Below are 17499 nucleotides of genomic sequence, written 5' to 3'. Positions count from 1 at the left end.
GTTTTCATAATAAATGTATTATTCTGCTTTTTGTAAAGGCAGATGTTATATGATCCTGCCAAGACATTAAGAGGTTAGTGTTAAGACTGCTTGATCTGGTGTCAGGATAATGTGACTGGGTGGGACATCATGCCCCAACATCTATATAAACTGCCACACTGTGGGCATTGTAGTGATATGACTGAAAAATGGTTAAAGCTACTTTAAAAATCCAAATCACACACACACATTTACGATCCAGCCTGTCCATCTATCTATATGTATGCTGTTACATACATACATAATGTAGGTTCTTAAGAAATGCAGGTGGAGATCTGAAAGATGGCATACGTAATAGGCTTCATAACTACACACTTGGGTCTTCCCATTCTCCAGTGATGCCTTTGGGTAAGCTCCTGGAAGCTGTTGAGAGCACCCTATAACCATATAATGCTTTAAAGGTCATATTGTATGCTATGTGCATGGTGGATCAAAATAGCATTAACAAAATTTCCATGCTAGTGTCTGCAATGTTTTCAAATAAACTATTTTATCTTTTCAGAAAACTGATGAGGGCAGAATTCTGTATTAGTGGAGACAATGACTCTATGCGTAGGCTATATGTTGAAAAGAGATCGATGGAAGAGCAGAACAGAATCTATATGAAACTAACAGCCTCCTAAGGAAAGAATTACCCAAATATCTGCCTTATATGGAAGAACTACCAGAAATAACAGCATGAGATGCTAGTGACATTTTAATTCTATTACATGAGAAAGAAATTGTGCATTACATTACTGTTGAAAATATCTGTATTTCATGATGATTAAAATGTTGTGTACAAGTACTTCAATATACTGAATATCTTCAAAGTTCTATAAATAGCACCTTCAACAATCTACTGGCCATACTATTAAGCCAGGCTAGTTGATGACAGCTTCAGAACAATGCAGTCTCATAGGAACAACATTTTTACAAATGGATTTCAAGTATAACAGTGTATAAATGCTACATTTGCAAGTAATATTATGTCATCAGAGAGCAATGTAGTATTGTTACTACATCAGGTTTGGAAATCACAAAACCAGTGCCCTAGAAATAGGGTATTGTTACTACATGCGTTTGCTGAAGAGCTATGTAGTATTGTTACTACATCAGGTTTGGAAATCACAAAATCAGTGCCCTAGAAATAGGGTATTGTTACTACATATGTTTGGGGTGGGGTAGCTATGTAGTATTGTTACTACATCTGGCTTGGAAATCACAAAACCAGTGCCCTAGAAATAGGGTATTGTTACTAAATGGATTTGAGGGAGAGCTATGTAGTATGTTACTACATCTGGCTTGGAAATCACAAAACCATTGCTCTAGAAATAGGGTATTGTTACTACATGGGTTTGGGGGAAGGCTTTGTAGTATTGTTACTACATCAGATTTTGAAGAAAACAAATCAGTGCCTAGAAGTAGGGTATTGTTACTACATGTGTTTGGGGGAAGGCTATGTAGTATTGTTACTACATCAGATTTTGAAGAAAACAAATCAGTGCCTAGAAATTGGGTATTGTTACTAAATGGGTTTGAGGGAGAGCTATGTAGTATTGTTACTACATCTGGCTTGGAAATCACAAAACCAGTGCCCTAGAAATAGGGTATTGTTACCACATGGGTTTGGGGGAGAGCTATGTAGTATTGTTACTACATCAGGCTTTGGAGATCACAAAATCAGTGCATAGAAATAGGGTACTATTACTGCATGGGTTTGCTGGAGAGCTATGTAGTATGGGCACTACATCAGAATTTGAAGAAAACAAATCAGTGCCTAGAAATAGGGTATTGTTCTACATGGGTTAGGTGGAAGGCTATGTAGTATTGTTACTTCATCAGATTTTGAAGAAAACAAATCAGTGCCTAGAAATAGGGTATTGTTACTACATGCGTTTGGTGGAGAGCTATGTGGTATTGTTACTACATCAGGCTTTGGAGACCACAAAATCAGTGCCCAGAAATAGGGTACTATTACTACATGGGTTTGCTGGAGAGCTATGTAGTATGGGCACTACATCAGAATTTGAAGAAAACAAATCAATGTCTAGAAATAAGGTATTGTTACTACATGGGTTTGGTGGAAGGCTATGTAGTATTGTTACTTCATCAGATTTTGAAGAAAACAAATCAGTGCCTAGAAATAGGGTATTGTTACTACATGCGTTTGGTGGAGAGCTATGTGGTATTGTTACTACATCAGGCTTTGGAGACCACAAAATCAGTGCCTAGAAATAGGGTACTATTACTACATGGGTTTGCTGGAGAGCTATGTAGTATGGGCACTACATCAGAATTTGAAGAAAACAAATCAGTGCCTAGAAATAGGGTATTGTTACTACATGGGTTTGGTGGAAGGCTATGTAGTATTGTTACTACATCAGATTTTGAAGAAAAATCAATGCCTAGAAATAGGGTATTGTTACTACATGGGTTTGGTGGAGAGCTATGTAGTATTGTTGCTACATCAGGTTTTTGAGATCACAGAATCAGTGGTGGGAAATAGGGTATTGTTAATGCATACATTTGGGAATTAACCATGTAGTATTGTTACTAGTACGTTTACTAGTACAACATGATTCACTTTACAACTTCTTGTGCTTCTTATTATTAAACTTGATATTGTGTGTACAAAGTTTAAACTTCCTGTAAAAAGGACAAGCAAGCAATTCCTTTTTTTATTCTGACAGCCATTGCAGGTGGTTTTATACTAGACTTTTATCTTCCGTCCAAAGACATGTCCAGTGACTTGTTTGAAATTTGGAATTGAATTGTGAATATTTGTGTTATGGTGGAAAGTCCAAGAACAGAATCTTTAATGATACTCTCTGCTTGAAGTCTCCATCATATTTTAATAGTTGATAATTATTATTTCTTGTTTAATGTTTCTTAATGGCCAAAGATAAAGATTTTCCGTATATTAAAACTTTTTCTAAACTTTATCATTTGTTGTTTGGATTTCATTGCCACAATTTTCCTGTGAAAGTGGTGGAGCCACACACTTGTTCCTGGGACTGCTATTGGTGACCTAGTGGTAAAAGCATCTGTCTTGGATGCAGGAGGTCATGGGTTTGAACCCGTCCGAGTTATGCCAAAGACACATAAAAATGGTACTAACAGCTGCCTCACAAGGTGCTTGGCATTAAGACAGTGTTATAGTCTGACAATACAAACCTGTTTGTTTATACCCCCCTACCAGTTTAAATAATGGAAACCTTTAATGTGATAAAAAGTGCAAGGAACTTAGTCAATTCATTCATTGATTTATAGTTTCTAACCTGACTGTGAGTAGAATGGCCCTAATACTGTGATCGTCTGCATGTTTCATGCTTAACGGAAGATTTCAATGTAATACACAGACATGCTTGGATCCATTTCCAGTTCCTGGACAAGTCCATTTTCAGCAAATGGGTGTGTTACAACTACAGATGTACATACATAAGTCGTTTGCTTTCCGATATTTACAATGTCGAATCAAGCAAAAGAAAATAATGACAGCAACAAATTTGCTTTTCCCATGGATGTAACAAGCGGTTTAATTTTTATGTTCATGTTTGCAAAGAGATATAATTCCAAACTCTCAACGTAATGGTTGCCAAACAGAATGAACTACGTCATTATGTTGTCTGATGGAAATAAACTTGCCTATAGTGTACACAATAAGGTGCTGCGTTAGTATGGAAAGTCCGTTAAGCAGGAAAGGGTGCAAGGGATGCCAGCATTAGTGCCATTCTGGTCACAGTCAGGTTAGAAATTATAAATCAGTGATTTGATTGACTTAGTTCTGTGCACTTTTTATCACATTAAAAGTTTTCTTTATTGAAATCGGTAGGGGGATACAAACAAACAGGGATGTATAGTCAGACTATAGGACTGGTTGGCCTGGTGTCAGGATAATGTTACTGGGTGGAACATCATGCTACATGTCTGCGGCATAATGCCCCAGTGCTAGACATAACTATAAACTGTCACACTGCAGACATCATAATGGTATGACTGCAGAATTGTTAAAGCTGTGTTCAACAAAATTCTAATTGAGTCTGTTTTGCCCAGTACTTGAAGTGCTTAGTACATTATATATACTAATCATTATTATATATATACATGCAGTCATAGATTTGGAGTGGAGACATTCAAAGGGACCACGAGAGGAAGCCACAGACTTGGATACACAATGCACTGGAATCTCTGTTACATAAACAAATCCTTTGTTCGTATTGACAAACCCATCTTTACAGTGCATTGTTACATTATAATCCGCTTATGTTGACATCTGGCCTGAGTACTGTTTGCTGTTCACTAAGTCATGGAACTGGACTATACCTACAATCAACTGGCCTCTGAAAACGCAAACAGAAACAGCTACAATTAATTGAATGAAGGCTAATCCTTCTGTTGTTTATTTAAATGTACCAATAAAATAGTTTTGCTGAAACTTCAGAGAAACCTGATAATTTTTTAAGTACATGTACTGATTGCTGTGTATATATACAAAAGCAAATGGAATAAAATGACAATCAGAATTATATACTGTCAACAGTGCAACTTTATCATGGGTAAACAAAAGTTTACCATTGCATGTTTATTGTCTCATCCTAAGAGTAAGTTAACAAAAATAACAGCATTTGGATTTAGTGCAAATTCATCAGACAACACAGTCAATGAACCTGATGTTATACCGGACAGTCCAACATCATCTACATGTAGTGATTGTAGTAATGCTTCAAGTGCAACACCACATCATGATGAATGGGTCAAAAGTTCCCAAAAATTTCAACTTGGGCATCCGTGGCTGAGATATACAAAGTTAAAGCAGATGTTCTGTGATATATGTATCAAGGCACAAGTCATCAATTCATTTACAACTAGTTGTGATATTTTGAAGAAGGAGTGGGTCACCAAACATGAATCCAGGCAGGGTAAGTAATATATGTTAATTTTGCTCATTGATCTTTTACTTTTTTACCATCAATCCCGTGTTACGACTCCAGGGACTTAAACTACGCAACAAGAAATTACAAAACAAGCAAGTTTTGTATAATTCAAAATAATTTCTCAAAATACAGGAGTGAAAGAATTAACTTATAGCATGGTGAATGAATTCCTATTTCCTAAAAGTCCTTTCAATTCCAATAGTTCCAAGAAATCTGAATATGTTCCAGTGAAAAATATCCCTTGTGTTGAAGTTTCAAATGTACAGAAAGATTTCCAAAGAATTCAAATAGTCTGTGAATAAATTTAGTTAATATTGTATAGTCATGCTAGTGTATGTGCAAAAAATAAATCTTTCCAAAAACCAAGTTGGGAGACTGAATCCGAATACAAGCAGATTGGGACCTGCCATCGGGAAGTTGTTTGTGGCATATTTAAGCATCATTTTCACCAAATAGTCACTGATTTTTTGGATCCAATACACGTGAAATTCTCATAGGACATGCCATTTCTCCCTGTGGAGCGCGTTATTCCCCCACCCCCCACCCCCATGCCCCCATTTCATATTATGGTCAGCTGTGCCCAGACTGCACAATAGCTAAAGGTTAGACTCAAGCCTCTTTGACATACTTCAAAGAAACTGCCTGTTCTACAGTGAGTGAAAGCACTAGCAATTGATTGACAAGTAAACATTGCCCCTTTTTGTTATAACTAACAATGCCTAAAATGGGTGTGAATTTATGTTAACCGCTCAAATGTGGTCTCAATCTACCATACATTGGATAACTATTTCCCACATTTTATATCCCACCTTATTTCTTTATTGTTAACTCATATGCATATAACACTGCGTACTAAACAACATATTTATTCTGAATTAATTTTTTGGGGGGCAGATATGCTCTGTATGTTTCTTCATTCCTTCTTTTAATTTAATGATGGTAATTAATGCTTATATATACAGTACATTAATGCCAGGTGTTGACTCGTGCAAGTTTCATTGGTGGGAATGGATTTCCTAGTTTGCTTGTGGAGAAAAAATCTACAGCATTCAGTGATCATTCTTGGGATTTAAGAAGCAATTCACTACAAGCAAAGAGTGTAAAGTACAAAAAAAATTTTTTGACGGCAATGTACTTCGTGAAGTTAGCCATTGGGGGGGGTCGCATTTAATTCCTGAATGCCATGAAATCGATGGTCGCATTATACGTCAGTTATCTTACATTTGCAAAGTACGATCATAGGGTTTTAGTATTAAAATGTCATTAACTAAAGTTCCTTGCAAAACTATTATTTGAAAATAATATAGATTTGCTTAATACCTGATATTTCTATTTAAAAAATGAGAGAGAGAGACTGTATATGTCAGTCAAGTAGACATTTTACATTTTATAATGCATTTATTTCAGGTGACAACAGTCAAACCCATGCACTAATGGTGATGCGGGATGCAAAGACCATGGAAGTAGTGTAAAAGTCATGTAATGATTTATTCAGTCTGGTTGTGTAGCTGACCTATTGGATTGCTGTCAGAGACAGTTGCAGAACCCTAGTGTCAATAGACTTTTCGATTCACATCAATACCTTTCATTATATTTTAACAGGAGATTCTACACAACACATACATGAATGGTCAACTTGACAAAACGTATACATAAATGTTCGACAGAGAGACCCCAACAGTAAACAGAAACATTGAGGCCCAAAGAATATCAAAACCCTCCTCATTATGGATCAGTTCAAGTGGGGCTGTAGTTCTGAGATGAAATGGTCTCAGCCAGATAATTCCTTTACCTTTTGAGGTTACTCAATGCTGCAGCATACCTAATTGTCCTAATCTCCTATTTATGAGGTCATCTTGAAAATCTTATTGTTGTTACCCCTCCAAAACAGAAAGGGCCCTTTGTGACAGAGTGGTCTAAGGTGCTCACTTTTACAGATCACTGACATTTTACCTCTGTCTACTGTGTTCGAGTCTCTGCCAATGTGCTCATGTGAGAAAACTTGTCAGTATCTTCATGTGTCAGTAGTTCTTCCTCCACCAGATATTCTGGCAGCCTATCATGTGCAGAAAAATGGCATTAAAACCACAAGCCTAAATTAAAATGGTGCTGATCTGATGCCCAGTAAGGTCACCAATCTTGCTTTTGCTTCTCAGCCCATATGGAAAGTCATTTGAACATGGAGTTTTCATCAGAAAGTTCTTATGGTGTCTGGTTATTCTTAACTGAAAATGACCCAAACTGATCTTCAGTATGGCCACCATGTGGCCATCTTGAAAGTATCTTATTCTGAATGAATGGCTATATCAACATGGGGTTTTCACCAGTAGGTACCTTAGGATACCTAGTTGGACCTAAAAGAAAATAAATGGTGCCCATCCATTTTGACTTCCATGATGGTTATCTTGAAAATCTTGCTGTCCATACTCCCTGTGAATGGATGGTCAGGTTTTAGGGAGTGTGTGTACTTGATTATAAGTGAAAATGGTGCCAGTCTGACATCTTTTATGTCCACCATATCAGTTAATTTTAAAATCTTGAATTCCATTGCGAGGGAGATATCACTGAGTATCAGTCCCTTCTAGGGACACTTGTTGTTTGTTGTGGTTATTGTCGTTATATTCCAGCACATGTGAAGAGTAAAATTACATGATTGAAAATTGCGTATTGTCCACGAGTTCCTTCTTCTGATATATTACCCAGTTATAATGCAGCAGTAGACCTCATTGTCCTCAGTCACCTAATTATTAGGCCATTACAGATGATACTGTTGTCGCAATGGAGGGAGAAACTTTGCTCCTTTGAACAAATAATACCAGTCTATGCATATGATATACCATCTTAGGAAATGGGAGAAACTTACATGGCATACATCAGGTGTTCCTGTGGAGGTACAGTCGCTGTAGCTGATGGTTTGACACAAGCACATTGGGCTGATGTGGCACATTTCCTATCATACAGAGGTTCTGCTCCAACTGGGTTCTAATATCTACCATGGTCTCTTTTTGGTAAGGGGATGTAACTCCTGCCACCTCTTACCTATTCTCCTAAGGTATTATGATACAGGTACCATTTTCTTAGAAGAAAGCAATTTTTCTGGTAAAACATGTTTCTTCAATAATACATGCCCAATCATAATGAGGATACACTCTCCCAGCAGTTACATCCTACTGGGGAGCATGCATTCAGCTCAGATAGTAAAATGGGTACACTAGGGATTTGGCTTCAACCCTTATATCAAGGGGAGATTACAGTGTCTGGCTGCCCTGCATGCACCAAAGAATACTAGCTCCCATATATACAAATTGTAGCCGTGAGGGCTGGATTTGCGAGTTGATAGTAGCAGGACTCCTAAGGTATGAGCGGGTGAATATTATCAAAGAAACATTTTGTGCAAGAAAAATTGGTTTTCTTTCATTTTCATAGTGTACTCTGAGTAACAACAAAAATGTTTTGTCAACAAAAATATAAAATCTTGAGTGGATAGGAATTCCCTTTTATCTGCCCATCAAAGTCAAAAATTAGTAACTTTTTGTCTTTAAATTTTACCTGTTTAAAAACCAGTGAAGAAAATGTTTGTGATTATTCTTGTAACAGAAATATATCTCCAACAAAATGCAACTAGTTCTGTGTTTAAATGTGTGTGGCAAGATAAAAATATAAAACTTAAGATCCTTAAAATGTATGGTCAGAATTTGAACAAACAATTTATACACACATACAAACACAACTGCCTGTGTATTTTGTTCTGAGTTGGTGGAAAGAATGAGTTTGACATAGCATAATGATACGTCAGGCTGAGACCTTTTTTGTAAGCCATGTGAAACGAGTTTTTCTCCCAACTCAGTACAAAACATGAAAGTGGTTTTGTATTTTTTACATACAGCATTTTTTATGTTATCTATATGATTTTAGCTTTACTGTATAATAAAATTCAAGCAAACTGGAATTTATACAAGTTAAATTCACTGCATCTAAAAATATGAACGCATGGACATCAAAGTAGGCACTAGGTAGTTCAAATCTGGGTGTGTGACACAGAAATAGGGATTGAACAGCTGTATCAAATGCCAAAATTAGATTAAATGGATATGTAATTAAGTTCTTAATGGAAAGGAAGCCACAAAACTGCTGGCTAAGGTTTATGCTACTGAGAAACTTCCACTGTTCATGGACATTGCTTCGCTTCCAGCAGTCCGCTTGGCTTTTAAGACCTCCAACCTGGTTAGGTCCATTGCTGGAGGACATGACAATTATTTCGGCATGGAATGTTGATTGGTCTTCAACAAATGTTGTAAACCACTCCCTCATAGCTGAGCCATCTGTCTGCCATCCTGGCTTCAACCTTCCACGACATCTGTGGACGACACTGAACCGTTTTGGGACAGGACAGGGTTGTTGTGCAGTCAACCTTTTCTGATGGGACTAGGCCATCGACTCTTCCTGTAGCTGTGGAGCTCCACAAACCATGTCACACAGGTGAACAACTGTACACTGACAAAGTTCCCCAGTGGACTACAGGCTCTGCACACAACAAATAAATAAGATAAGAATTCTTTTTTTCAGACTATGTAGTCCATACATCTAAATTAAAATATAGATATAAATTAAAAACATTGTAAACATAAAAGAACATCTATATCATATGTACAAGTATACAGATACATCTACACTGCATTGTTAAGAATGAAATTAAGTGGCACATTTAAAGAGTAATTTGTTCCATCTGTTAATAATATGAGAATTTAAATGAAGGTAATAGTTCCAAAGAGATTTCAATATACAGTTCTTACTACTAGATAATTCTTGTCGTCATTAAGAATACATACTTTCTCATTACTTCATCAAAACTGAATACATTATAATTGACAAACATGTTGGAGGCACTGTTCCATCTAGGAAGACCTAATAGAAAACGAAGACGATTATTATAACCAATAACTAGTTTTCTTTTTATGTATTTACTAAAAATTTGTACACAGAGGAGCACAATACATAATACAGCAATAAGATTTGAATAATCTAATTTTGATATTCAATGAACAATTCTTAAATTTACATATAAATAAATGGAAAGGAATATGTGTTGTATTAGTTATTCTTTCATTTTTACTTTGTTTTAAAAAAAACATCACCATCTTGACCCTTGATAGTTGTTTTAATTAGGAATTATATAATTTTGTGTCTTTTCTTACCCCCATTAATAAACTTGTGTTCAATTTGTTTTCAGACTGAAAAGTGCATTTCAATCATGAACAGGATCAAGAGTGTGTTGAGAAACAGGCTGTCACAGTGTACTCAGTTCTTTCCGGGGTTTTCCCGGGTTCTTCCTCCACCATTAATACTGGCCGCCATGTATAGCCTATCGTGTGCTGAAAAATGGCGTTAAACCTTACAACAACAACAACAACCTCATAACTATCAGCGCAGCAGGATTTTGGTATTCTGGACTTAAGTTGTTAATTTGGTTGTGATGAAAACATGATATAACTTAGGGAAAATAAATACTGCGGAAATATGTGTGCTTTCATCTGTGTCATTGAATTTGTCCCATTTATAGGGATAGTGTCTTTTTTGAAACTTTTTCTGACCCTACCACACTTCTACCCTGATATATATATATATATATATACACACATACACACACACACACACACACATATATATACACACATATATATATATATATATATATATATATATATATATATATCAGAGATCTCGGAAATACTTAATTACGTGTATTTGGACACCAATTTTTTATCTGGGACGCAGAAAATCACTGAGGCGGGAGTCCTCCGTATGCATGTAATAGGTGTGCGTCAAAATTCAAAGACTTGCCAGTCCTGCTTCAGCCACCTGCTTTGTGGGAAAATGTGTTGATCAGTTAGCTGTGCTGATATTTACAATGACAGAATTCAGTGACTGAAAGACCCCTTGATGTATATACATGTTGCAATTATAAGAGTACATCAAAAAGAACATGATGCAATAACTGGGTGGCAAGTTCAAAGGCTTTGACTGGCAGCCATATGGGGAAATGTACTGACATTTACAGTGATTGAATTCAGTGTCAGAAAGACCCAGAGATGTACATGTGGTCATTTATAAAAGTACATCAAGTAAACAACTTTAGCTTTCGTTATTGTGTTCATTTCCGAATGTATCGGAATAAATAGTGCACAAGAATCAAGACATGTTGAGACTTAGACAAAACGCCATTCATAAATTTTGATAGTATTTTGGGGTTAAACAGCAAACTTACGAAGATTGTAACGAGATTCAGGAGTACTAAAGTTGCTAGAATTGATAGTTCGGATAGGACACTAGCTACATGTAATAAAGTGTGTGATGCCTAGCTTAATGTTTGGAATAAGTCCTTACTTGGATTGACAAAATTCATTATCACTGATGGACGAACAAGAGCTGTTTAAGAGGTACATTGACTGACCATACTTTTTTTAAATACCCCTCGTCTTAGCCCGGTTAGTTCTAGTGTTGTAGCAAAATGTATTCATCAATAGATCAGTAGATAGACCTAGTTTTTATATCAATTACGTTGACAAACAAATTCTTGCCCATTCACAAGCATATGTTTTGATAGCTGATTGACCATTAACCCTTTTCTGAGTAAGGTAGCAACTATCAATTTCCTGCATGATATCCTTTGATGATAAAGCATACAAACATGTGTTTTAAGATCAGAATCGGTAAAATGGATATGTATTAACTGCTTTTTGTACACTTTCGTCATAAAATTAGTTTGAAACTGTACGTGAACCAGTAGGCATAATGGGAAATAATGACAGACTTCGCTAAGTCTGGGATGTACCAGTTTATTAGATTGTCTGTTTTCGTAAATCATCGGGCAAATATTTTCAGAAAAATATACAAATCATTGAAAGCAAAGCCAAGGTATTATTTTATTAAAGATTTAACTTTAAGCTGCAAATTATGTAGGTCAGAAACGTATGGGACAATGCTGTGTTGTGGAATTCGCGAGATGCTCTTTAAGGTCTAAGCTGTTTTCCGACTTTACATGTATTTGCAAAAATATGGGAAAAAAACACAGCAAATCAGATACTATTTAACCATTGCCTAAATTTACTACAAGGACGTAGACAAATAAATAATTAATAAATTTGCAATCCTGTCAATGGACTGTTGCAATGAAGCTATATTAAAGTGAGTGATTACATTACTCAAACTTCTCCATCTAAAAATAGATGCACTCATGTCTGTTGATTCTATAGGAAAGAAGGGACTGCAACTTTTGATGGTGGGACTCCTATTTTTACCAAAATGGGAGTCGTGGACTCTTAGTTTTAAAATCCTAGTGAGACCTCTGTGTATATATATATATATATATATATAGGTTAATAATTTTTAAAACTAACAGTTTTTGTTTGTCCAGTGAGCCTCTTCATTTGTCATAAGAGGTTCCTTTGTGTACATCAGCATATTTATATGAACATCTTACTAATCTTTAATGGAACTATCCTCAAATTTGATACTGATGTAGTTTTACCAAATTTAGTTCATTGCTGATTGTTGTGCGATCTGTACCTTAGTTACCAGCATAAAATTCTATTTCTAAACACTGTATACAATAAAACGCAAGTATTCCAGACAAAGCACAAGGATTTAAAGTACTTGGCTAAATTGTGATTTTCAAAATGAGGTTTAAGAGGATGTGTAATCCGTTAGAATCAGGATAAGATAATGTGCTGATAAATCATTTTAATTTTCTTGTTCACTGAAGTCTAATCCCATTACAGTCACTCAGACTTGTATTGATAACCCTGATACTATACAGTTGATACTTATTTTTGTGAAATCAAAACTAACAAGTTCTCAGACAAGAAAAAACATTGCATACACTGACTCTGCTATTGGGTTTTTGCGCATCTAAAATACAATATTCTTTTTTATGACTTTTATCATTCCCAGAGAACCCTGTACAATATTATATGATGGTTAGAAATGCACACTGAATATTATTGCTGCAGAGGTGAGGATTATTGAATCTTTCTAAGTTTCTATACTTAGTTTCTAGATATCACTTTATCCAACCATAGGACACCCATTTAGTTAAGTACAACATTCAGATATTTGTTATGAACCTTAGTGTGTAAAAGTTCTTAACATAAGTTGGGTTCATCTACATTGTCCATGGGTCATCAGTCCACTTGGTTATGTATCTACCCTTTGCATATGTAGCTAATCAAACTAGTATTTACTGTTTTGCCATCAAATTGGATGCAGATGAAAGAAATGGATCAGATCAGAATGTTCTGTTTACCTAGAAAGACAATTTGGAATCATAATTATGTCTTCTACAGATCACTACAAATGGCAAATGGAAGTTATCTAGTTCAAACCATTCATGGGCAAGTTTATTTTGAGCCAGAGGAATATTGACATCAAAGAACTCAACCTATTGAACATCTATCATTTATTTGACAATCAATTGCTTATGCTTACATATACACACTGTAGAACATGGTTTCTGTGAAGTATGTCAGAGGGGCAGTCTTTTTCACATGACAAATGCATTATAAGGATTAACTGTTAATTGGTCTCACTGGCTTTATGCCAGTGTACTCAAGTCTGACCTTGAGCTATTTTGCAGTTCAGCCACATCTGACAAGAATATGAAAAGAGGGCTTGTTCTGGGGGGAAAAAAGGTGTGTCACAGAGAAATGGTATGTCCGATGGGTGCTCACACATTGGGGCAAGAGGGTGGGGGCACTAGTCCCCTCCCTCCATTTCATCTTTAAACATGTTCTAGCCTGCATATGTAAAATTGAATGGCTGACCGCTACATGTAAACCCCCCCCCCCTTTTTTTTTGTTGTTTTGAATTTCATGCATATTGGACCTGGAAGATTGGTTAATTTTTTGTATTGAAACCAGCGCTAAAAGAATGCAGCGAAAAAAAATTCCCCTTTTTAATGTTGCAACAGCTACAATTTGAATGCAAATTCAATAAAAATGAATTACACTTGAACACTTTTCCAACAGCTGAAATGATCATGCTTTGCATTTTATATATGCAGTACAGTCTGACTTCAAAGAAACATTGCTGCTGTTCACAAACTTGTCAAAATTATAATACATAGCAGCTTAAATATTCTCATTCAAGAGATTAATATGAAATAACTTTTATTCTTGTACATACATCTATCACTGTTTGATTTACTTATAATGGGTTGTTCCACTTCTGATCCTACCTATGCAAATTTGCACAATGGGCTCACTAACTGCAACCTTCAGACACCTCTCGCTAGCTATTGTTAGCCAATTAATATGTGAAACAGAGGTTTATACCTGATCTCTTTTCCACTATTTAAAACTGCCCAAGGGATAGTTTTATATCTGCTCCAGTCATTACTGTTTACTGTTTATATATACTACATGTAACTGGCACATACTGATTTTTTATTTAAAAAAAAAGATTATAGAAAATTGTGTTTTATTGAAAGACGACCGTGTCAGGTTGTTTGGGAGTACAAAATGGTATTTTTAGCAATGCTTCCATTTGATTAAAATCAGATCTCAGTTTCACATGACAGTAGTAATCTGATTTGTTATGTCAACACCTTGAAAGTACATTTACACATTTCATCTGTGTGATCAAAGTTTCCTCAGGAAATTAATATATATATATTTTTTTGAAAAGCCTGATGGGCACCTTACTTTGAATACAGGACGGGCCCTATCTAAAATTAGATGAGTGTGGGGCTATCATATTTTTTTAACACTGTGCACACTTGTCAAGTTTGATGAAAGAGCATCAGAGTCATGAAATCTGGTTCTGTTTATTGATGACTTGTTAAAATATCACAAACTTTAAGTTGGCGTGCAGAATTTTAAAAAATCACAAGCATATTTCCATTACTGTACACTATTCATTGTCTGCATCCATAGCAGGAAATGCAGATAATTAAGGTTCTTGGGGGAACTAATCTAAAACCGTAATTTGTCTCGAGAAGCGAGATGCTTATGATTAAGATGTGCAGCTGTTTGCATACATGACTGAAAGTGGTATTGTGGGATTTCATAGATTTCAAGACATTGAAGAGGTAGGCACATGGTCATGGTGTGTTTGACTTTTCCACAGAAGAAAAGAAACATATCAAACAAAGTTTAATTCTCATTTTGAGAAGGAAAGGACTGCTTTCCTACCATTCCAAGTAAAAATGCTGACAGTTCAGCTCTCAAAGATCATTATGGATGGAGAGTGCATAATAAATAAAATTAATAGTACTTAGAAATAAAACATAGATACAGCAGATTATGCAGATGTAAAAATTCACATATCAAGACACAGCTGTCTGAAATGACCATGTCGTGACTTTCCAAGCAGGCTTGGTTTAGAGGGCATGTTACTTATTGAAACTTGGGATACACAGATATATAATTATCTATTATTGAATTAGAAATGGTAGTGTTGAAAATGCTTTACTTGCTCCTCTCTGTTTATTTCTAACACCTTCCACAATTGTACCTAAGCCTAGACATAGCATTCAAAATCCATGACATCCTGTAGCCTTATTCTGCCATAAATGGAGATATAAAATGTGTCAAAAAAATTGAAAATATGTCAGTTACATTCATGTTTAATATATTTGACCATTGACCCATTCCCAGAGACCCCAGGAGAGGAAGCCAGATATAATACCCTCACATACATTTGGTCACCATATTTGATAACCATTCTAAAACTGCCAAGTTCAGAGTGGATAGATGGGAGCTACCATATCAATAAATACAAGACCCTAGCATTTCCTTTAGAAAGTCTGTGTGTGTGTGGGGGGGGGAGACCCAGGTCTTGTATTACAAGAAGGTAACAAGTCATAAGATAATTCTTTCATTCAGTCTGTGCTTTTGTATCATGGAGTAATGGATGAGAGTGAAAGAGGAGGGATATAAAGCTAGAGTAAAACATTTCCTTGACTACAGGTGGTGTGTTCCAGATATGCAAGGTCCTCCATTATGGACCATTAAAGTAAAGAGAAATATTCAAAAAATGACCAAACATTCTATTCCAAAGCAATTTATTTTCAAATGTGATATCCTGATCTCTGATATTTTTGAAAATAAAGACCTCCATATCAGCCAACTTGAAAAAAAAATAAGATGTAATATGAAGGCTGTAGATTTTAATTGTGTACATGTCCATTTTTTGTTTACTTTCCAGGTTTGATTGAAGGGTTCAAGTGTGATGGTAAATGCTAAACGGAGAGCTTCCTGTGAAGCGCAGGCGACAAGATAATATGGCTGACTCGGATCTTCCACAAGACAGTCCAAATACTAGTAGTGAGATTTTCCGTGTAGAGGAGAGGCCTGAACATGGCATGAAAATACTCCAAGGGCTTAACAAACTTAAGAATGACAAGATTCTCTGTGATGTAACTCTGATTGCTGAAGGTACATACCATATTTGGGGCTATAAAAAGTCCTAAAATTGTGTACACCCATTGTCAGAATAACAGCCCTGTGGCTGCACTTTTAAACAAACTATTTTTTAAAAAAGCCTCTGAAATGAAGTTGAATATTTCCTAGACAGGTTGTATTTAGCTTGCATTCCACTTAAAACATCCACAATCACTCTTTTTTGGTGCTTGTTGGCTAATGATTTGGACACTACAAACTCCAGAGCCTCTATCGTACTGCTGTGTAAATACCTGACTTGATTCTTTACCCACCAATCTAATATTACTTTTTATGCCTGATACTTAATTCTCTAACTCTGTCTCTTGCCCTCTCAGCCACAAATGCAACTCCTGGCTGGAACTTCCTTTAACATCTGGTAAAGATCCTATAAAATTGAAATGTGGCAGTCCTCTTGACCCTTTCAGATATCACACCAACCAGATTTAGTTGTTTTATAAATAGTTTGTGTCTACAGTAACTGTAAATTAAGACATAATTCTTGCATTTTTTACTGCTGAAATAATTTCTGGTGAATTTGAATGAACACCCAGTTGTGTGTTACTTACTTTTACCTCAAATGACCTCAGACCATATGCAAAGGGTCTTTACATGTTTAAGTCTCCTGAAAAAGTGTTGATGTATGGTACCTTCTTTTTCTTTTTTTAAAGTCTAGCCACTTCATTTTTCATGAATGTATGTGCATAGTGAAAGACTAACGTTTCAAAACATGAATTGCTCCAAAGCATTATTTAAGCAAAACTGGTCAATGCAACTTTGAATATCAATGCTTAAATTAAATTGTATACATTAACTTTCTTCACATTAGTACAACATCAGCAGCAAATGACCTGAAATCAAAGTAGAGATCAGGTATCTTTTTTGCTGCACCAATATGTGTTGATGCCATCTCAGATATTCTTGAGCGATAACAAGATTTTCAACATGGCCACCATGACAGACATATTGGCTGTATGAATGACTACATTTTTATTTAGAACCTGTTGGTCCTAAGAAGTATTTTGGTGAAAGCCCCATGTTGATACAACCATCCATTTAGGAGGATTATCTATAACAAGCTTTTAAGATTGCCGTTACAGCAACAGTTT

At 35.8% G+C, this 17499-nt stretch overlaps 1 protein-coding gene across 1 annotated transcript in view; it reads left to right on the top strand.

Moving 5' to 3' along the window:
• LOC149805065 (kelch-like protein 13) overlaps positions 1-17499 on the top strand; it is a 57183-nt gene that overhangs the window by 29627 nt on the left and 10057 nt on the right. Inside the window, exon 2 of the mRNA XM_089946976.1 lies at positions 16158-16387. Coding sequence (XP_089803102.1) covers positions 16189-16387 — 199 coding nt within the window. The 5' untranslated portion in view covers positions 16158-16188. The remainder of the gene's footprint in view (positions 1-16157; positions 16388-17499) is intronic.

This window comes from Sinohyriopsis cumingii, chromosome 2 (genome assembly GCF_028554795.1).
Source record: "Sinohyriopsis cumingii isolate HCF-2022 chromosome 2, ASM2855479v2, whole genome shotgun sequence".
NCBI classification, from domain to species: domain Eukaryota; kingdom Metazoa; phylum Mollusca; class Bivalvia; order Unionida; family Unionidae; genus Sinohyriopsis; species Sinohyriopsis cumingii.
Note: the sequence above shows the minus strand (reverse complement) of the source record. Positions and strands in the feature narration are given on the sequence as shown.